The 23,369-nt window shown below is 36.5% G+C and overlaps 1 protein-coding gene across 3 annotated transcripts in view; it reads left to right on the top strand.

Annotated features, from left to right (window-relative positions):
* The window catches only part of TAX1BP1 (Tax1 binding protein 1), a 90,454-nt gene extending 69,272 nt beyond the window's left edge, over nt 1–21,182 (top strand). The window contains exons 15-18 of one of the 3 annotated variants that reach the window (XM_068972338.1): nt 8,277–8,322; nt 8,806–8,954; nt 18,700–18,782; nt 19,393–21,182. In XM_068972338.1, the coding sequence (XP_068828439.1) occupies nt 8,277–8,322; nt 8,806–8,954; nt 18,700–18,782; nt 19,393–19,594 (480 nt within the window). In that variant the 3' untranslated portion in view covers nt 19,595–21,182. Of the gene's footprint in view, nt 1–8,276; nt 8,461–8,805; nt 8,955–18,699; nt 18,783–19,392 lie in introns of all 3 variants that reach the window. The other 2 variants (XM_068972337.1, XM_068972336.1) reach the window with 2 other exon arrangements.
* Nucleotides 21,183–23,369: the final 2,187 nt, after the last annotated feature.

The raw sequence follows: 23,369 nt of genomic DNA, 5'->3' as shown, positions 1-23,369 counted from the left end.
ATATTTGTTGAATGACTAAACAAATTAATGTTAATGGGTCAAACATAATTTATAGCATTTGCTTATAAAAACATTTGGTAAAAGAAATGTACTGGCATCAGCAGTTTTATTATCAGTTAATACCCTACCGTGTCAGGAATGCAACAGAAGTAGGCCAGTTTGCTTTCTACTTCCTGTCTTCTTGAGTTACTCTTAATTTTCCTGCTGGTGACACTGTAGTTTTATATTACTTTTAAAGAGTGCATTTATAAGAATTTCTTTTTGCTATTTCAGCAACTTGATTAATGTTTGTCTTTTCCCCATGCTTTTTTAGAACCCTTACTCCTCCAGGGTTAGGATTAAATCCTTTTCCTTCAGCACTGAAACCTAGATCCAAACAGTGCCTGGGATAAACCAAATGATAATTAAGCATTAGTTGAGTGAGTTTAAAAAAAAAAAAAAAAAGATGAATCACCATCTAACAGAATGTGTATTTTACTTATTTTGTTTCCTGTCCATCTTCCCTGCTCTAGATACGGACTTCACATGAGCAGGAATTTTTGTATGTTTTGGTTGTACCTGAATCTCTAGTGCCTGGAGAGCAGTGCCTGCCACATATTAGATACTCAATAAATATTTATTGAACATTGTTGTTGTTCAGTCACCCAATTGTGTCAGACTTTGCGACCCCATGGACTGCAGCACATCAGACCTTTCTTTCTCTCACCATCTCCCAAAATTTGCCCAAGTTCATGTCCATTGCATGGCAATGCCATCCAGCCATCTTATCCTCTGATGCCATCTTCTTCTGCCTTCCCATCTTTCCCAGCATTAGGGACTTTTCCAGTGAGTCAGCTGTTCATATCAGATGACCAAAATACTAGGGCTTCAACTTCAGCATTAACCCTTCCAGTGAGTGTTCAGGGTTGATTTCCCTTAAGATTGACTGGTTTGATCTCCTTACCGTCCAGGGGACTCTCCAGCACCATGGTTTGAAGGCATCAATTCTTTGGTGCTCTGCCTTCTTTACGGTCCAGCTCTCCCAACCATATGTTACCACTGGGAAGACCACAGCCTTGACTGTGTGGACCTTCCTGGCAGAGTAATGTCTCTGGTTTTCAGCACACTGTCTAGGTTTGTCATGGCTTTCCTGCTGAGAAGCAAACGTCTTCTGATTTCATGGCTGCAGTCACCAGCCACAGTGATTTGAGAGCACAAGAGGGAATCTGTTACTGCTTCCCCCTTTTCCCCATCTATTTGCCATGAAGTAATGGGGCTGGATGCCATGATCTTGGAGACGGCGATGGCAACCCACTCCAGTACTCTTCCCTGGAAAATCCCATGGACGGAGGAGACTGGTGGGCTGCCATCTTTGGGGTCGCGAAGAGTCGGACACGACTGAGCGACTTCACTTTTCACTTTCATGCATTGGGGAAGGAAATGGCAACCCACTCCAGTGTTCTTGCCTGGAGAATCCCAGGGTCAGCAGAGCCTGGTGGGCTGTCGTCTATGGGGTCGCACAGAGTCGGACACAACTGAAATGACTTAGCAGCAGCAGCAGCCATGATCTTAGTTTTTTTAATATTTGATTTTAAGCCGACTCTTTCACTCTCCTCCTTCACCCTCATCAAGAGGCTCTTCAGTTTCTCTGCCACTAGAGTGGTATCATCTGCATATCTGAGGTTATTGATGTTTCTCCTGCCTATCTTGATTCCAGCTTGTAACTCGTCCAGCCTGGCATTTCTCATGATGTTCTCAGTGTATGGATTAAACAAACAGGGTGACAGCAGATAGCCCTGTCGTACTCCTTTCTCAACCTTGAATGAATCAGTTGTCTCACACAGGGTTCTAACTGTTGCTTCTTGACCTGCATACAGGTTTCTCAGGAGACAGGTAAGATGCTTTGGTATTCCCATCTCTTTAAGAGCTTTCCACCCTTTATCATGATCTACACAGTCAAGGGCTTTGGTGTAGTTGATGCAACAGAGGTAGATGTCTTTTTGGAATTCCATGGCTTTCTCTATGATCCAGCGAATGTCAGCGATTTGACGTCTGGTTCCTCTTTTTCAATAACATAGTTATTGAACATACGTGTGAATAAAAATTCATTGTTTTTTAGAGTAGCGTGCTCTCTAGTATCATAAAAATATATTTAAAAGTAACTTTTAATAGTATGAAGTAATTTAGTATATCTTAGTTAGAAACTCTATCAATTTAAATTTATTTAGAAATTTAATATATCTTAAAATGTCTTATGTCATTCCAAAAACCACTGCTTAGAATTATTTACCATTTTCATACTGTTTCAGATATTCCGTATAACCCCCTTACTAGAAATTTGAAAAGGAAAGAGAAAAGAAAATAATAAAGCAGAAACAACAGTGGCAAAGAATGATAAAAATGATGGTGGGAAGTATTTTATTAACTATTACCAGAGAAAAAATTAAAAATATCTTTAAAGTAAAACTGTTTCAAAATGTTCTTTAATATCAGGTACCTGACTAGCAATTTTTCTGAATTTCATTTCACATTACCAGATGATCTCTTCCTTTTTGAGAGTGGAAGAGTAATATTTGTATCTATCTATAAATGATTAACAGAGAAGGCAATGGCACCCCACTCTAGTACTCTTGCCTGGAAAATCCCATGGATGGAGGAGCCTGGAAGGCTGCAGTCTATGGGGTCGCAAAGAGTCAGACACGACTGAGTGACTTCACTTTCACTTTTCACTTTCATGCGTTGGAGAAGGAAATGGCAACCTCCAGTGTTCTTGCCCGGAGAATCCCAGGGACGGGGGAGCCTGGTGGGCTGCCGTCTATGGGGTCGCACAGAGTCGGACACGACTGAAGCAACTTAGCAGCAGCAGCAGTATAAATGATTAATGGAAGTTGTCTTGAGTATATCTGTGATTTTTGTGGGTGACAAAGGCAGTGCAGCTGCTTCTGTGTTTTTTGCCTGCATTCATAATTGAAGAAAATGATAAATTTAAGTTAGAAGTTAGTGAAAAGATGCATTTTTTTTTTCCATCTAAGTTCATGGATATCCTGAATTCTAAACATAGATCCTTTGGAGGGGGGTGGGTGCATTGTGAATATAAATTTAAGACTCTTCTCTAAGGTAACAGTTGTGTTCTGATTTGCCAAACAACCCAATCAGAACAATTTTGTCCATGTTCCTATATTTTGTTTAGCCTGCCTCCATTTTCCCCCATGAGGAATCAAAGCTGCTTATCACTCCTGTTCTTACCCTTATATTATTTGCAGAGGATTTATTGCATCTTTGATCATAAAGGAGTGGAGTATGAGCCTAGAGTAAACTCTTTATTAGGTTGAAATTCTCTATGATGTTCCTTGACTGTATTAGTGCATGTATGAGTCTTTTGATGAAACCCTGACTTCATTTAAGTAGTTTATTGTTTGCTTATAGAAAAATGGTCCTTTAAATTGATTTGTACTTTTATAGAAATATTTTCTCATGTCTAACTCTTTTGCTGCTTTCATGCCTTTCCCCTCCTCTTTTCTTGAATCATCTTTGAAGTATTTTTAAAATTTACTCTTTCCCTTTTTCTGTGTTCACATTGTCACTTTCACATCCTGAATCACTACAGCAGTGTGAATGGGTTTTTTGATTGGCAGGAGATGAGGGAACATCCATTGAGGGCCTGCTATGTTTTTTAAACAATCCCCTCATTTCTCAGTAGTCCTCTGAGGCCTGCGGAAGCTAAGTTCCTCAGGGTTATTTGTACTGTAACTGTCAAGCAAATTCTGGTCTGAATCCAGTCCACCATGTCATGCTGCCTCCCTAATTGTTTGTACATTCAAGTGTGCTCGCTATAGTTTGCTGCTGCTGCTACTGCTGCTGCTGCTAAGTCGCTTTAGTCATGTCCGACTCTGTGCGACCCCATAGATGGCAGCCCACCAGGTTCCCCTGTCCCTGGATTCTCCAGGCAAGAACACTGGAGTGGGTTGCCATTTCCTTCTCCAATGCATGAAAGTGAAAAGTGAAAGTGAAGTCACTCAGTTGTGTCCGACTCTTAGCGACCGCATGGACTGCAGCCTACCAAGCTCCTCCGTCCATGGGATTTTCCAGGTAAGAGTACTGGAGTAGGGTGCCATTGCCTTCTCTGATAGTTTGCTAGATTAACCTTACTAAGAACTATTTCATGGTGGTGGTGTTGCTGTTCAGGGTCTGACAGGCCCATTGTAGTAAACAGTATAGGTCTTAAACTGTATGACAGATCTGGCATATTGCCCTTGAGCTGTGTTTTTAGGTATATTTCTTCTACTTTTAAAATGAATCCTGTGTTCTAGGTAGGTCATTCACTTACCAGTCATGCATTATGTTATATTTCTTATGCCTTCTCTACTCTTTGCACATGCTTAGGAAGAACTTTTAACTTCCATTTCTCTTCTCAAGCCTAAATTGACTTGCATTTTTCATGTTTACCAATTTTGCTTCAGGGCTTGCCTAGTAGCTCAGATGGTCAAGCATCTGCCTGCAATGCAGAAGACCTGGGTTCGATCCCTGCTCCAGGAAGATCTCCGGGAGCAGGAAATGGCAGTCCACTCCAGTATTGTTGTCTGGAGAATTTGGAGGAACTTGGCGGGCTATAGTCTGTGGGGCTCACAAAGAGTCGGACATGACTGAGCAACTAACACACAAACTAGTTTTGCTCTCAATGAGAATGACTTACTTCATTTTAAGGCCACTTACCCTATTTTAAGTTCACTTTATAGGTAAAAATTTAACATAGAGTCTCATCTTGAGTACTCCCAAGGGATGACAGTCAGCAAAACCAGCTAAATTTTACTTTACAGATGAAAATTTTCATCCTTACATCCTTTGTTAATATTTTTGGTTGATTTTATTTTGTTAAACCGCTCTATTGAGGTGCAATTGACATATGATAAAATTCACCCATTTTAAGTGCAGTGCAATGAGTTTTGGCAGATATATAGTTCTGTAACTATCATTACATTCAAACTATAGAATGTTTTATTGCTGCACATATATATGCTCATATGTACTCAGTTCCTCCAACTACCCCCCATCCCAGACAACCACTGATCTGCTTTCTTTTACTCTACAGTTTTACTTTTTCTAGCATTTCATAAAAATATGGTCATACAGAATTTATTCACTCATTGATTATGGACATTAATCCTTTTACCAGCTGATGGACGTTCAAATTATTTCTCATGTTTTGGTTATGATTAAGACTGCTATGAACATTCTCTTACAAGTTTTTCTGTGGACATGGCTTTCGTTTTTCCTTTTTTGAGTATATACTTAGGAAGCGAATTGCTAGCTTGTGTGGTATGTGTATGTTTTTAAGAAACAGATTGTTTTCCCAAGAGGCTGTACCACTTTCCTTTCCCACTGCAGTGTATGAGCATTCCAGTTACTAGCCCTTGGTATTGTCAGTTTTGAATTATAGTCATTCTATTGGCTATGTAGGGTTGCTTTGTTACAATTATAGTTTAATTTCGCTGGACTAGGGTTTTTTAAAAATTACTATTGTTTCTTAATGTTAACCTTAAAGTTTTTTTTTTAACTGAAGTATAGTTGATTTACATTATTGTGTTAGTTTTTGGTGTACAGCATAATGATTCAGTATTTTTGCAGATTATATTCCATTATAGGTTATTACAAGATAATGGATGCCCCTGTGCCCCACAGTAAATCCTTGTTGTTTATTTTATATATAGTAACTTGCATCTGTAATCTCATACCCCTAATTTGTCCTTTTCCTTTGGTAACCACAAGTTTTCTATATCTGTGAGTTTGTTTCTCTTTTGTATGTACAGTTGTATTTTTTTAGATTCATATGTATATAAGTGATACCATGTAGTATTTATCTTTGACTTATTTCATCAAGTGCATGCATATACACATACACAGCATCTTAATCCAGTCACCTGTTGATGAGCCTTAGGTTATTTTCATGCATATCTTGGCTATTTTAAATAGTGCTGCTATAAATATTGGGGTGTATATATCTTTTAAGATAAGTTTTCTTTCTTTTTTTCCTGAATAGTCCTTGATGACTAACTGGTAACGCTCAGTATCTTTTCTTGTGCCTGCAGGCCATTCATATATATTCTTTTGTGAAATGTCTGTTCATATCTTTTACCTAATTTTTAAAATTGGGTTATCTTTTTTGGTTTGGAGTTTTAAAAAATATATTCCAAATCCAATTTCTTTTGTTATTTTGGAAATACTTTATCCCAATTTGTGGCTCATCTTTTCATTTTTAAAAGAAACTAGCCGTTGAAGAGCAGAAGCTGCTAATTCTGAAGTAGTACAGTTCAGCAATATTTTTCTTAATGGTTCAGGCTATATTTGTCCTATATGGAATTTTCACCTAACCCAGAGTTACAAAGATTTTTCTCCTATTTTTTCATCTAGTATATTTATGTTTTCAGCACTTATATTTAGATTTATGATTTATTTAAAATTAAGTTCTGGGTATAGAATGACAGTCAAAAATTTTTTATTTATATGCAGATAACCAGTTTTTTTTTTTACATCACATGTCTAAAAGAATGTGTTTTCCTCCACTGAATTATATCTTCATCTTTGAAAATTAATTGGCAATGAGTATGGATATATTTTTGGAATCTCTTCTATTTATATTAGGGTCAACATACTAAAGTCTGCATCTGAATTTGGCTTGTGGTCTGTTTTTGTAAATGAAGTTTTATTAAAGCACATTGCCATGTCCATTCATTTCTAGGTAATTGTGACAACAGCAGAGATAGATTTGTGTAGCTTTGACAGACTGTGTTCTACAAAGCTGAAGATATCTACCATTAGGCTCTTTATGGAAAAGGTTTGCCTATGCCTGACCTATGTATTTATACTTATGCCCAGACTACTCAGTTGATTACTATAGCTTTTATAATAAGTTTTGCAATCAGATTGTGTAAGTCTTGAGGTTCTGCTTTTTTAAAAATGAGCTGTTCAGCACTTCTGTGTTTCCATGTACATTTTAGAATCAAGTTTGTCGATTTATACAAAAACCTGCTGGAATTTTGAATCAGTGAATCAATCTGAGGGGAAATTAATAGTATAAAAATAGGTTTTCCAGCCCATGAATGTGATACATTTCTCCATTTGTTGAGCCTCTCTTCTGTAACTCTCAGTAATGTTTGTGGTCTTTAGTTTATAGACCTTGTACATCTTTTGCTAAATTTATTCCTAAGTATTTTATCTCTAAATGCTTTTTAAAATAAAAATAATTTTAAAAATTTCATTTTTCAGTGTTGCTGACATTATAGTTGGTTAATACAGTTGGTTGGTAATTTTTTTTTTTAATTGAGCTTATATACTGCAGCCTTGGTAAATTAACTCATTCTCCTAGTTCTAGTAGATTCCTTAGGATTTTCCCACTTCTATGATCATGTCATCTGTGAATAAAGATGGTTTTACTTCTTCCTTTCCAATCTGTCCACCTTAATCTTAACACTGTTTAGTACCTCCAGTATAATGTTGCATAGAAATGGTTATAGACCTTCTTGCCTTAATATTTGATCTTAGAATCACTTAATTTTTTACTATTAAGATTCACTGTTGGTTTTTGTTAACTTCACTTTATTTTTTTAAAACCATAAATGCATGTTGGATTTTGTAAAATGTTTCTTTGTAAATTTATTGAAATGATCAGTTTTTCCTTTAGTCTGTGAACATGGTGAATTGCATCGATTTTTGTACGTTAAACTTATTTTGCTTTCTTGTGATAAAATCCACTTGGTCATGATATATTATTTTTTAATATTGAATTTTATTTCTTAAAAAGTTGAGGATTTTTATATTAGTATTCGTGAGGGTCTGCAGTTGCAGTCTTCAGTTTTCCTGTGATGTCAATGGTTTAGATATCAGGATAATACTGGCCTTAAAAAAGTAAGCTGAGAAAGTGTTTTGGTAAGAGTTTATACAGGATTAATATATTTTTTAAAATGTTTGATAGAATTTACTAGGGAAGTAGTCTGGGTTGTTTTTTGCTTTATGATTTTTACTAATAGCTAAATTATAAGAGATTCATAATTTCCCCTCAGCTCAATGAAAAGGGTACTTTAATTGGCACAATTTGAAAATACATATTGGGCTTTGTCTTGCTTTCTAGTTTTGTTAAATGTGGAAGGGACATGTATGAGAAGTTGAAAACTGGCATTTCCAACTGTTTCCTTTAAATATAATTGGGAAATCATTGTAATATTTTGGCTAAATGTTTAAGCTTTTCTTGCTATAAAACACTCAGTTGCTTTGCTTTTTCTCCTTTTTTTTGTTAATTTTAGGAACATAAAAGGAGTGTAGAAAATCAAGCAGAAAGGAAATTGGAAGGTCAGAATTCCCAGAGTCCTCATCAGATCTCACAGTGTCTCAAAACAAGCTCAGAGAAAAGTGGTCATGTTCCTGCAGTATCAAATACACAACCAGTTCTGCAGTATGGTAATCCTTATGCAACCCCAGAAACAAGAGGTTATTAAAACTTTTTTGTTGACATAAGCCAAATATGGAGGTTTTTCTTGGTTTGTATCTTTGTGGGATTAGAGAACTGTTCTGTTGGTATAATCAACTCTAATAGAAATCCTGTTTTATAACAAGCAGCTTTAATGTTTAACTGGCTTCATCTAGAAGCGATACACCGTGAATGAGGAGTCTATTTGCTTATTACACATAGTTTAAAGGTCATTTGGGTTAAAAAGAAAAACATTTTTTGGATACACTAAAATGGTTCTTTATATTCTGTTCATCCTTGCAGTAGACAGGGATTCTAATTCTAGGACCAGGTTTTAACCTACTTTTCAAAAATTTTTATTTCAGATGGAGCAGATGGTGCTTTTTACCCAGATGAAATCCAAAGGCCACCTGTGAGAGTACCCTCTTGGGGACTGGAGGATAATGTTGTCTGCAGCCAGCCCGCTCGAAACCTAAGCCGCCCTGATGGTTTAGAAGACCCTGAGGATAGTAAAGTAAATTGAATTTCCATTATCTGAGCTTGTCCCTTTTATTTTTGTCTGGTGTAGAGAGTTAGGTGTGTGTGGGAAGAGAGAATATGATTGCTTGTGTGTACACATGATTGCTTGCTTCATCTTTTTGAATAAGTTTCAGAAGGATACTTTAGGATTTATTTGGAGAATGATCTCAGAATATTGTAGTTATAAGGTAGTTTAATCTTTTTCTAAAAATGATGTTCATTATAAATCTTCATTCTCCCAAGCATCATTTTTTATAATTTTATTTTTGTGCTGGGTCTTCATTGATGTGAAGGCTTTTCTCAAGAAGTGGTACGTGGGTGCTACTCTCTTGTTGCGGTGCCCGGGGTTCTCATTGTGGTGGCTTCTGTTGTTGTAGAGCACAGGCTCTAGGGCACTTGGGCTTCGGTAGTTGCAGCACTTGGGCTCAGTACTCATGCTTTCTGGGATCTAGAGTACAGGCTCAATAGTTGTGATGCACGGGCGTAGTTTGTTCTGCAGCATGTGGGATCTTCCTGGATCAAGGATCAAACCTGTGTCTCTTTCATTGGCTGGTGGGTTCTATACCACAGGGAAGCCCCCAATGTAATTTCATCTTAAAATTTTTTTAAAAGTTGAGCCACAGTTGACCTGTAACATACCAATTTCAGGTGTGCAACATAATGGTATTTGTATATACTACAAAATAACATAAGTCTAGTTAACGTCCATCATCTACAGTTATAATTTTTTTCTTTGTGATGAGAAGATTTAAGGTCTGTCTTAGCAACTTTCAAATATATTATACAGTATTAACTGTAGTCATAGATGGTTTAATCTTAATTATCAGAGTAATTTACTGTATTCTTTGGATTATAGATGTTCTAGATTGGAAGAAGGAAAGTGTTAATGACAGTATTATCCTCTGGTGTGCATCTTTTCAGTTTTGCACTTAACTAGTATATCCCTTTTTAAATTATAAGGTGAACTCTTTGTTATCTTTTGCTTAGAAAGAGGAAGAAGTATGTGTATCATAGTTTTTTAGAGAAATACTCTTGTAGACATCGTTTGTATTTAATCTCGGCAGCACAATACTGATGGACCGATGGTAATTGAATCGGTTTATGTAGCATGATATTCTTTTTTTCATTTAGGAGATTTCTTTACCATTTAATAGATAGACCTTTTTCTTATAGCAGCTCTAGTTGGATTTTCTGTGCATTAAGAATTTAAAAGAAATGCTTTATCGTGCTCTTTGCAAGTACAGTGGTATCATGACCTGTTTCTCATTTAATCTAGTTTGCTGCATTTAATTGCTATTAACCTTTGCAGAAACTGATCAGTGTTCAGACAGGCATGATATAGCCCTAGAGCTCAACACCCATAATGGAGAAAAATGTATTTCTCTCTCCTGCCTTTTGGCCTCCTGTGTCCATTACTGGGAATAATTAGGAAAACTGTCAGAACTTTTGTAGCCTATTTGAAGTCTAGAGTATTATCTTCCTGCTTTTTCACACCTTCACTTCACATTTTGCATATTTAATCTGATCATTCTTGGCACAGATGTTACATGTGACAAGCCCTTCTCTACTGTAGTCATCTGCTTCAGTTTAATTAGCAGAATGTTCTTTCTGATCTGTGTGCTTTGCCCTCCTGCAAACCCATGAGAAACAGTGTTAGAATCTTGTGCTCATTTGCTGACATGCTTAAATTTGATAATGAGATGGAAGGGCTCTTAATAGGCACATTTTGGTAATTGTATTTTGCTATCAGAAAATTTTGCACATTAGACAAACTAATTTTCATTATATTCAGACCTTTTTTTTTTTAATTCTTGTCTTTACAACAACAAAAATCACTTGCAAATGAAATAGTTTAGTCATTTTAGTTAGAATAAAGAAAGCAGATTTGAGTTGACCTGTTCTTTTTCTCTGGTTCTTTGCCCTTGGAAGTATTTAACAGCCATGGGACCTAGTACCTTTGAGTTGGGGCTGAAGCAGTTACAGGCCCCTCTAGTCATATTGCACCATATCCCCCATACTGCCATAATTCCCTCCCTTCTACACCAAAAACTGTGTTTCTATCAGATCAAAAAGCCTTTTATGACTCACTCCCCTTTACCTAATAGTTGTAGTAGCAGTAACTGTAACACTGTAATTATGATGATGGTGATAGCTACAGATGTTTCTGTAGTTTTGACAGCCATTGTTTTAATATATTCACTCTCCATAGCTGTCCTATGAGGTAGGAACTGTTACTATTTCTATTTTAAAATGGAGGAAACAGAGATACTAACTGGCTTGCTTCAGTTCATACAGCTGGTAAGTGTACTACAGCCTCATTAGTTGGACTATGGAAGCTGTGGTTTTACCACCTATCAGTCTAAATCAGAGGTTCCCAAACTTCCTTAGTTCATGGCACCTTTAGCATCTCAGTAAATTTTTTTTCATAGAACTTCATAGGCCAAAAGAACTACTAATGATTTCCTAACAAATGTGTAGTAATTAACCATTTGAAAAAAAAAATACACATGAAAGAAAGTCATATTTTTCTTAAATAACCTGTTCCAAATGGGATATATGTGGCTGTTGACCACCAGATGACTTCTCAAACCTTGAAATCAGATTGGACAAGCCATTTTCATTTTCTGTTTCAAAGTGGTTTTCACCAGGCACCTGCTTTATATCTTAGCAACTGCCAAAATCTTAAGATGTCATCGAAAGGAACATAGCACTGTCTAATGTTGAAACTGTGAGCTGTCTTGAACTAGTTGTTTACATGGTATCTGACAATTAGAAAATTAAAAATAATCCATAGTACCTCTGTGAATTTGCTTTGGTGCCCTAGCCTTCTGCACACTTTTTGGAATCATGGTATAAACCCTTACTACTCAAAAATATTATTGGATCAACACCATTGTCATCTCCTGGGAACTTGTTAGAAATGAGGAGTCTTTACCTCCACTCCAGATTTGCAGAGAATCAGACAAAATCTTTTAGTGATCATATGCTTAATAAAGTTTGAGTACACTAGGATGTTTAGACCAAAGTCCATCAGGCAAGGCTGAATTACTTTCTTTAACACACATCTCACTTTCCAGTTGTTTTTTTGTCTTTGTATAATGTGTTTCCCTTCCACCCGTACTAGCTTTACTTCCTTCTCCTCTATCTCTGAAAGACTGAGGCTCATACATTCTATTAATGTGTAGTTTGTTGGCAGCTTTCTACATGAATCCCTTACTGTGAATCTAGTATGCAGTTTTGTTGGCAGCTACCATGAATCCTTCACTGTGAATCACCCAACTAAAGAGAGAGAATTTTGGTATAGACATTTTTTTTCTGATGAGCTTTTTTTTAGTTCTCAGAGGGATCTGTGATTTTCAAAGGGGCTGTGTGAAATGGTATATCATTGTGATTCTGATTTCCTTTTCCCTGATGGCTGATAACGTTGAGCATCTTTAATATGCTTGTTGGCTGTTTGTATATTTTCTTTGGGAAAATACCTATGTCTCTTGGCCATTTTAAAATAGAATTATTTGTCCCTTGCCAGATGGATGACTTAAAAGATCTTTCCTCCCATCTGTGGGTTGTGTTTTCATTCTTTTTGGTGGTATCTTTTGCAGCACAGAGTTTTACATTTTGATGAAGTCAGACTTACCTATCCTTTTTTTTTTGCTTGCACTTTTGGTGCCATATCTCAGAAACCATTGATTTATCTAAGGTAGCTCTAGCTTTTGAGTTAATTTTTGGACATGGAGAAAAGTAACATTTTTTCAGGCATTCTTTTGCATTATGATTTATTACAGGTTATTGAATATCCCTGTAGTATACAATAGCACTTTGTTGTTTATCCATTCTATATATAATACTTTGCATCTGTTAGTCCCAAACTCCCAATCCACCTCCCTTCTCCCTGCTGTGGTGACAAGTCTGTTCTCTAAGTCTGCGAGTCTGTTTCTGTTTCATAGATGAGTTTAATTTGTGTCATATTTTAGTATTTGTCTCTTTCTGACTCCTTCACTTAGTATGATAATATCTAGGTCCATCCATGTAGATGCAAACGGCCACTCTTTTTATGACTGGAAATTGCAACCCACTCCAGTATTCTTGTCTGAAAAATTCCATGGATAGAGGAACCTGCGGTCGCAGAGAGTCAGACTTGACTGAGCAACTGAGCACCTCCTACATATTCTGTTGTGTGTGTGTGTGTACATATATAGTGTGTATATATACAGAATATTATATATATTTATAATATATATTCTGTTGTGTGTGTATATATATATATACATCACCTTTAGCTATTCATCTGTCAGTGGACATTTAGGTTGTTTCCATGTCTTGTCTATTGTAAATAGTGCTTCTATGACTATAGGGGTGCATGTATCTGAGAAGTGACAATTGAAAAGTAATAGAGATCTTATAAAATCATTTTCCTTTTAAAAAAATCTTTAAATTATAGTTATAAATTCAGTTGATATTCCTTCATTGACATAGTACAGGAAATGGATGTTTGTTATTGTTGTTCAGTTGCTAAGTTGTGTTTAACTCTGTGACTCCGTGGACTGCAGCACACCAGGCTTCCCTGTCCTTCACTGTCTCCCAGTTTGCTCAAATTCATGGATGTTTGGAGGAGTTTGAATAGTAACATCTCATGAAAAGAGGATGTTGACCAATATTAATAATACAGAGTTATGAGGGATAAAGATTTATTTAAAACTTTATGTAATAGTTACCCAGAGTTATTGATACTCTGTTCTTATGTGTTGGTTTTGGCCTTAGCACATGTTTCTTAAAGGATGTTCTTGAGCTAAAGTTATAATTATCACCTTAGTAAAAGCTCTATTAGGTGGTAGATCTTTATTACTAGTTCCTTAATGGCTCAGTGGTAAAAAATCTGCCTGCCACAGTAGGAGATACGGGTTTGATCCTTGGGTCAGGAAGGTCCTCTGGAGAAGGAAATGGCAACCCATTCTAGTATTCTTCTTGCCAGGGAAATTCCATGAACAGAGGAGCTTTGTGGGCTATAGTCCATGGTGGGGGGGTGGGGTGGGGTACGGCAGCTGTTGCAAAGAGTTGGACACGACTTAAGCACCTAGACAAACAAAAAAATGATACCTAAATTGTTTCAATTAATAATTCCTGGCAAAGGTTGAGAAATGCTGATTATCTGAATCCTAATGATTCAAACGGTGTAACTGGGTGCATATTGATGGTTTGATCATGATTGCAGTTTTTATTGTGGTTGAATACATATAATGTAAAATTTGCCATCTTAACTATTTTATAATACATGGTTCTATAGTAGTAAGTACAGATGACCCTTAAACAACGTGGAGGTTAGGGGTGCCAACCCTCTATGCAGTTAAAAATCTGAGTATAATTTGTCGGTCCCCTGTATCTGCACTTTCTCCTATATCCATGGCTCCACATTCGAGGATCCAGCCAACTGCAGATCATGTAGGACTGTAGTAGTTACTACTGAAAAAGTCCCACATATAGGTGGATCTGCTCAGTTCAAATCCTTATCATTCGGTGGTCAACCGTATATTCATATTGTGCAACCAGTCTTGAGAACTCTCTTCATCTTGACAAAACAGAAATTCTCTATTAAATGGCAGTTCCATTCTCTCCCCCCCCCCGCGCCCCCCGCTTCAGCCTGTCAGCTGTCAAATTTGATTATTCTAGTACCTAGGGCTTCCGTGGCAGCTCAGCTGGTAAAGAATTCACCTACAATGCAGGAGATCCAGGTTGGATTCCTGAGTCAGGAAGATTCCCTGGAGAAGGGATAGGTTACCCACTCCAGTATTCTTGGGTTTCCCAGGTTTCTCAGACGGCAAAGAATCTGCTTGCAATGTGGGAGATCTGTGCTTGATCCCTCCATTGGGAAGATCCCCTGGAGGGCATGGCAACCACTCCAGTAGCCTGGAGAGTCCCCATGGACAGAGGTGCCTGGTGGGCTACAGTCCCTGGAGTCGCAAAGAGTCGGACATGACGGAGCGGCTAAGCACAGCACAGCAGCAGATACCTCATATAAGGAGAATCATATATAGTGTTTATCTGTTAGTGGTGGGATTATTTCACTCAACATATGTCTTCAAGATTCATTTATGTTATAACGTGTCAGAATTTCCTTCCTTTTTAAGGCTAAATAATGTTAGTGTACACCATACATTGTATGCATATGCCACAGTTTGTTAATCCACGCATCCATTGGTAGACATCTGAATTGTTTACACCATTAGGCTATGGTGAATAACGTGGATGTGACCCTAAGTGTACCAATATATCTATTTGAGTTCCCGTTTTCAGTTCTTTTGAACATATACCCAGAAATGGAATTGTCTCATATGGTAATTATATTTTTATGATCATGATTGTGTTTTGAATTTAGTATGATTAAATGTATCTTTGTCTAAGAGATTAGTTAAATTCGTGATATGCTTTGATAAGGCAATGGCACCCCACTCCAGTACTCTTGCCTAGAAAATCCCAAGGATGGAGGAGCCTGGTGGGCTATAGTCCATGGGGTCGCTAAGACTCGGACACGACTGAGCAACTTCACTTTCACTTTTCACTTTTATGCATTGGAGAAGGAAATGGCAACCCACTCCAGTGTTCTTTGCCTGGAGAATCCCAGGGACAGGGGAGCCTGGTGGGCTGCCGTCTATGGGGTCGCACAGAGTTGGACACGAGTGAAGTGACTTAGTGGCAGCAGCAGCATGCTTTGATAAAAAATAAGAATATTTTTATACACTAGATTTTGAATTGAGCATCCTGTGAGAAGTTTTGGGTTTCAAATAGGGCTTCAGTTTACTGTAATATATTTCCTTTGCTTAAAAACCAGTTTGCACTAGAAAGAGCATTATGCTGATGGATCTAAAGGTATATGAACAAGTAGGTGGCTTAGGCCTTTGTAGATTAAAATTCTATTGAAAATATTTTAAGAAAAATTTAATTATTTGCAATTGTTCATAAATACATTTCAGTGTGGTATTAAGCAGTTTTGCGAAAATACCTGGGTACTTATATTTTAAAACCTGCTATTCAGAATCCTTTTGAGTTGACAACTTTCAGTGCTAAAACTTGATTATTTTAAGTGAAAGCTTTCTAAAATAGAATACTAATAAATTTGAAGTTTATTAATTAAAAAATCAGTATTGAATGATGTCCTCACACTCTTTTAATGTATATAGTAAAGCTGTATGATGCAGTGTTGAAATCCTGTTGGATGTTTTTGGTTCTTGCCTACCTTTCTCTTTTTTAACAGTAGCCATTTTATGTTGCTGGCAGTGAGCCTGCCTTCATAGCCTCATTTCCCTAATTTGTTGTATATAAGCTAGCTAGTACGGTTTGGAAATATCCAAGCTCAATGAGTAAAATGGAGTAACTGTATTTGTGAGTGAAAACTTGGTCCTTTTGTGTGACAAGACTGCCAGGGACTATATTATATTAATTGACTCCTCAGATTTTATTACATACTTAACCTATTCTCTTGAGTAGGTGGTTTCTTATTTTATGAACGTCTCAGTATTCTATCTAGAATTCTACTCGAGTCCCTCTACCCTTTTATTCTGGTAGAAAATAGAATAAGAGTTATCCTTACCAAATTATATATGGCTTAGAAAATATAAATTGTTTTTTTTTAATCCCCTTGTCCACATTTTATCAGTTGGGTTAACAGGTCTGATAGGTTGATCTGAATCTAGCACCTCTGCATCAGACTCTCTTGTTAGCTGATTCATGGAGGCAATGAATTGGTATAAGCTGTTCAGTTCATTTCAGTTGCTCAGTCGTGTCCAACTCTTTGTGACCCCATGAACTGCAGCACGCCAGGCCTCCCTCTCCAACACCAACTCCTGGAGTTCACTCAAACTCAGCGTCCATCGAGTCAGTGATGCCATCCAGCCATCTCATCCTCTGTTGTCTCCTTTTCCTCCTGCCCTCAATCCCTCCCAGCATCAGAGTCTTTTCCAATGAGTCAACTCTTTGTATCAGGTGGCCAAAGTATTGGAGTTTCAGCTTCAGCATCATTCCTTCCAAAGAAATCCCAGGGCTGATCTCCTTTAGAATGGACTGGTTGGATCTTTTTGCAGTCCAAGGGACTCTCAAGAGGCTTCTCCAACACCACAGTTTAAAAGCATCAATTCTTCGGTGCTTAGCTTTCTTCACAGTCCAGCTCTCACATCCATACATGACCATTGGAAAAACCATAGCCTTGACTAGATGGACTTTTGTTGCCAAAGTAATGTCTCTGCTTTTGAATATGCCATCTAGGTTGGTTATAACTTTTCTTCCAAGGAGTAAGCGTCTTTTAATTTCATGGCTGCAGTCACCATCTGCAGTGGTTTTGGAGCCCAGAAAAATAGCTGTTATTAAAAGACAAAAGGTAGTTATGAGATTTTTGGCTCCATTAATACATTTGACACCAGAAGGTTGTATTTTATTATAAATATCTCTCAAGAATTTCTAAATGTAGAATATGAAGAGACCCTTCATTATGTTTTTATTTTCTTATATAGCATTTCAAAATTTTAAAAATTAATATATTTTATATATATGAGAAAATTTTGTTTACTATTTTATATGTAGTTAAGCCGATTCATATTTCAGGTATTGTTACTGGAGGGCCTAAATCTGGCAGCCAGAGTAATGTGGCACAGAATCACAATTTACCTGTTATACATATTAAGCTTAGCAGATTCAACTACGTATCAGCTTCCCTCTTAGTATGTTTAGATTTTAAAACTGGATTTTACTTAAAGACTTTTAATTTTTGAAGTATACGAAGTACTTGTTCAGTATTCCTCAGCTTCTCAATCTCCTATTAGATTACTGATCCTGTTTTTCTTTTGCTCAAGTATAGCCTAAGGGAATCATTTGCCAACAGAAGTGTTTTCTCAGGTGATGCACATGGGCGGGGGAGGGTGGGGAGCCTTGTGTCACCCCACCCCCCGATTCGTTCAGGAGGGGATAATTGTCAGAGTAACAGCGCGTAATGCCATCCTCACCCTTGTTGATGTAGCAGCAGTGTGCAAGTCTGTAAAGTGACCACCACTGGGATGCAGGCATGGGAATCCAAACCAGCATTTTGATTTTGATCCCAACTCACATTTACAGGGTTTTCAGGAGGCTGCCTTGATAATCTGTTCATCAGGTAGTTAAATATTAAAAAAAATAATCTGATTATTTTACAACAGGGTTTTTGAGACCTGTAGTTTGGTGCATTGCTTTGCTTTTAACACGGTTTTCCAGTTGAATTTTCTCATGTATTTGCCAACAAAATACACATGCAGACCTCATAGATATTTCTAGTTTTCCTTTAATTTCTACGTATTGTACAGTGGATGTATATTGTCAAAGATCCTGCCTGTCGTAGGTATTTAATGAGAATAATAGAAAAAGTAATATAGTCTTAAGATTTTTATGATAGTGGCCCATGTATGGATGATAAAAATACGGTAAAGTTACCTACATATAGGTCAGAAGTCTATTGATCTTCCTTCATTCACACATTCAGGTATAGTACACGCTCCGTTCCACTGAATATTGCTTTTTATTTCAAGGTAAGACTTAGTCCACAGTGAAATACTCTGTAAAAACAAATTACTTTCAAACTTCTGTTCACAGGAAAATCTGATGACAACAGAAGTAAAATTTTTTAAAGTATAATCTTACTTCCTTTATACGGTGCTTGATTAAATTGAGGGACTTCTGTTTGGTTCCATTTTTCTCAAAAGTTGCAAAAATTGTTCTTTGCCTAGGAAGATGAGAAAGTGCCCACTGCTCCTGATCCTCCAAGTCAGCATTTACGTGGGCATGGAACAGGCTTTTGCTTTGATCCCAGGTAAGTTCTCTCTTTTCTGTGTAGAATTGGGATTACCAGTGGTTCGCAATGTATGGTCCTTAAAAATTTGTTAGAAATGTGTGTATGATCCAGGGCTGTAACTCAGACCTCCTGAACCTAAAATTCTTGCCGTGGGGCCCGGCGATATGTATTTTAGTGTACCCGTGCAGATGGTGCTGATACATACAGTCCTTTGAGAGCCAGTGCTGTAAACAACTTTAGTTGTTAAACTGAGTGAGCGCTGTTGGGAAACAAGTTCAATTAATCTTTATAGTTTTACAAAAGGCATATTCTGTTAGTCAACAATGGAAGAATTCTTGTCACTGAGCCTCATTTCACATAATGTGATTGTATTTTTTCGATTTGATGAGAAAAGGTTTTTGTCAATCTAGTTGTTAAATAAATTTAGCGTCTTTATAAGTGGTTTACACAGTTGTCAATAGCAAGCTTTTAGGACCAAGAAAAAGGTTCCTGGAGTAACTGAAGAGTTTCAAGGTAAGTTAAGCTGATACCTGATATTAACTAGATAAATGCAGTCTTGCCATATCTGAAGATTACTGCTGTTAGAAATATTATCAGACATGTAATTCTTTCATTTTATTTCCTCAAGCTTTGATGTTCAGAAGAAATGTCCACTCTGTGAATTAATGTTCCCTCCCAACTATGATCAGAGCAAATTCGAAGAACATGTTGAAAGTCACTGGAAGGTGTGCCCAATGTGCAGCGAGCAGTTCCCTCCTGACTATGACCAGCAGGTGTTTGAAAGGCATGTACAGACCCATTTTGATCAGAATGTTTTAAATTTTGACTAGTTACTTTTGTATTAGGAGTTAATAATACAGTTTAACAGTTGAAAAAAAAAAATCACCTCAAATAGAGCACTAAGGAGACCACAGGTGTCACTTTCGTGTACCCTCTAGCGCACTTTTTGACCAAGAGCTACTTTGAGTTTGGTGTTACTAGGGTCAGGGTCAGTCTTTGGCTTATCACTATCAATAAATGTAATTTTAACCTCTGTTAATCTTACCTGCTTAGGAAATTCTTGTGTGTTTGTATATTTATTTCCCATTGTGCAAAATTATATGAATGAAGGAAATAGGGATTATTTTAGTGTTACCACACTGAAAAAAAAAGATGTATAGTGTTATTTAGCAGAATATTTACGAGATTGTTGACCTTGTTGTTTAAGCATGACTATTAAAAATTATGTAGTAAAAAGAATTTATCATAAGTCTTGCAAAGTAATTCTTTGAATACAGAAACTTCATAATTTAGCCCATGAAAAAAATTTTTAAACTTCTTTAGAAAGGGAGCTGCATGTAGAATGAGATCACATGTTTGCAAGATAGCAATGATAGCAACTATCCTTTTATATTTCAGATGTTTGCTTTAGGAATTAATAGAAAGCATATTTTGCTAATTTTATGTCTGAAAAACTTTAGAATACCTGAATAATTATTTTAAAGCCATCCTAAAGTTGTATTTCTGTCTGATGGGGAAATGGAACAAGCTTGTTGGTCTAATTGCTTTATATTAAATGATCTACTGAACAGTGGTGGTTGCGGCATAAAAATCACAGAAAATGTATTTTTTTCCCCTCATTTTCCTGATAAGAGTGTAACTTTTAAAAAAATGTTCTCAGTAAGTGATTAAACATGTAATGCATAAACCCAAATCAAACTGATGTATTTTTTATGTCTTTGATGTGTATAGCATTGACATTAAAGTGGACACATTTTTAGAGGTATGTAATTTCAGTCAAATCTATTTGTGATCATCTTGAATGTCTTTTTGGTCCTGGGTCTTAAATTTTCTTAAATATAGTACTCTTTTAGAATATAAATGTTAAGAAGAATTTAAAATACAGACTTTCTAATTTTTCTTTTTATAGTTATTAAAATACTTAAGCTTGTCTTAAGCATACTAGTTATCTAAGATATGAACCTAACACTTAGTATAGGGCATTTTGAAGTGCTATATGTAAATTGTATATATACCATCTGACTTGTATTTGTGTATCATTGAACTCCTTTAAAAGGTTTGAGTCCAGGGCAAAACAGTATTAGGCAGTCAGGTGCCAGATGTTAGGACATGGCAGATCTGGGATGCTGTTGTGAGGAATCCACACAGGATTTAAGCTTCAGGCTTAAAACGTTATAGGCTAAGCAGAATATAGTCAGGTAAAATATGTTCAACAGTAGGAACAGATAATAATTAATTGTAGACCATGCTAACCTAAAAGTATACTTTGAATAGTATAGACTACTTACTACCAGTGAAATGAAATTGTTCATACTAACCTATTTTTAAGTAGCTTCTAGCCCTAGGCTTACAAGTAGTTTACTATTGATAGAAAAAACAATGTGATCCATGCAAAACATCAATGACATCTACATGTGTCAGCTGAATCCAAAAAATGGGCAGCCTAAAAGCAAGGTCCTGAATGGATGTTCGTTTCTGTGGCAAACTGGATGCTGGCCTTGATAATGGATGCTAATGAAAATAAAATAAAGAGCCGTGTTTATTTTGGGTCAGAGGCAGTTTATTTTAAATGTGATTTCATTTACAAGCAGCTTTTCTTGACAGGAATTTTATTTAGTTGCCTTCAGTTCTAAAACAAACCTCTGTTGCTTTCAAACTTAATGTGCTCTGTCCCGAACAAAACATATGAAAATATAATTTAAAGCACAGTTTTCACAGACACAGTACAATACATTCACTATACACGGTATAACAAAATATTCCCATCCTTACCTGTTTAGTAATACTGTCACAATAAGTAAATAGAAACTGGAATTTGTTTTATAGTTGAAAGAAATCTAACATGCACAATGACTAATGACTGTTTAGCAGTTGAACTACTGACCCAGCCTACAAGTTTCTTGCACTAGAAGGAGCAAAGCTAGATGATAATTGTTGGCCTAAAAAAAATTTGGTCAATTGTAGGTAGATATGAAATAGCCAAGTAGGGCCGTCTTATGCACCAACTAGTTGCTTCTCATGTCTGGATCACCCTTTAACACAAGGGTAACACTGTACGTTCAGGACCAAGACTACTCTTAAGAGATCTGAGGAAATTTTTAGAGGGCAGTCTATAAATACTTTCAGTTCCCTCATTATGAGGGACTCAATGATATAGAAGCTTACCCATCTGGCTAACAAAATTGTCTTCCTTTCAGAACATCTGAAAAATTGAGGAGGGACATCTGCTTCCTCCCATCTGTAAGACTTTCAACAAATGGAAACACAGGAAGAAAGTTATTTTTTATAAGCATTTCGAGTTTGATTTTCACCAGTTTTGTGGGCAGTTAGCCATCTCAAAGCAATTTTTATTGCATAATTAGGCAATTGGTAAACTCATGTTTAAGGAATAGCACTTGGGAGAAATGAACACTCAAGGCATGATGGTATTGTTGCTAAGAAAAACTTCAGGAATGGTCCAGACGTAGTTACACTCTTAACGGGTCATGTATTAGTCACTCTTTGACCACCTGCTGCAGTAAGCACTTAATTGTCAATAAGGCTCAATTTCATATTTCAGCAAAATGTCTTATAAAGCTAAACAGACGTTTCCAATGAGAATATAGACATCTACAATGTGATGGGAAAAAGTGCCTTTAAAAAAATTCTAAAAACACAATGAGCATGAAGAGGTGATGGGGTCTTAATAAAATGGTCCTGTTTGAAACGTGCTTGGAATTTTCTTATTTGCAACCCACAGGTTGGTTGGGCAGTGGTTGCAAGAATTGGCAACACATAAAACATTAATCTGTTGGCAATAGAGAACTACAAAGTGCTTTAAAACTTCACCTAAAGATGAAGATAGAACTAAATTTTACACACAAAAAATTTGCACTTAAGTATTTCAAAGTGTTTCCTAACAGATTTAAGGGGAAAGTATTTAACTAAACTAGTATCTTGGTCCACAGATATCAATAGGCATAAGTTGAATCCCTTGCACCCAGCAGGCACTCAATGAATGGTAAACTAATGCATGAACTGAATAGACTTTTGTACAAAAATGCTATTGTATAACTCTAAAATGAGAAGTCAGATGGCAAGATTCTCAGCCTTTTAAAGGGCAAAAGGATTTGCACAATAATATAAAACACAGAAAGCACACCCTTTATGTATGTTATTTAAATATGAAAATATTTTTAGCATATTATGTTAAACATTCTTATTTATATTTCCGTTACCTAAAGTCTTTCTACTCACAAGTACTAACTCCATTATGTAAGGCATGGTAACCAGTTGGATAATGAAGGTATTATTTTGGTTTTGAACACAATGAGTTGATGTGTTGAAAACTTCAATCACATTATAATCTTGGGGGAAACAAAACCCTCAGTGCTAGCCCCTCCTCCCCCCTCCCAGCTGATACCACTGCAATACAACTAAACAATATGCATCATGCCCTCAGTTTTAATCTTGGTTTGGGGAAAATGTGCTGAAGAACCTAGAGCTTTTTGTTTTGTTTAGCACCTTATATCAAAGTAATGAAAATGGGTATGATGATTACATGTGCAAATGTACAAAATCATTAACTCTACAAAGATACATCATTCCAAAATTACAGAAAAAATT

This window comes from Capricornis sumatraensis, chromosome 5 (assembly GCF_032405125.1).
Source record: "Capricornis sumatraensis isolate serow.1 chromosome 5, serow.2, whole genome shotgun sequence".
In the NCBI taxonomy this organism is placed as follows: domain Eukaryota; kingdom Metazoa; phylum Chordata; class Mammalia; order Artiodactyla; family Bovidae; genus Capricornis; species Capricornis sumatraensis.
This window is presented reverse-complemented; position numbering and strand designations above follow the sequence as displayed.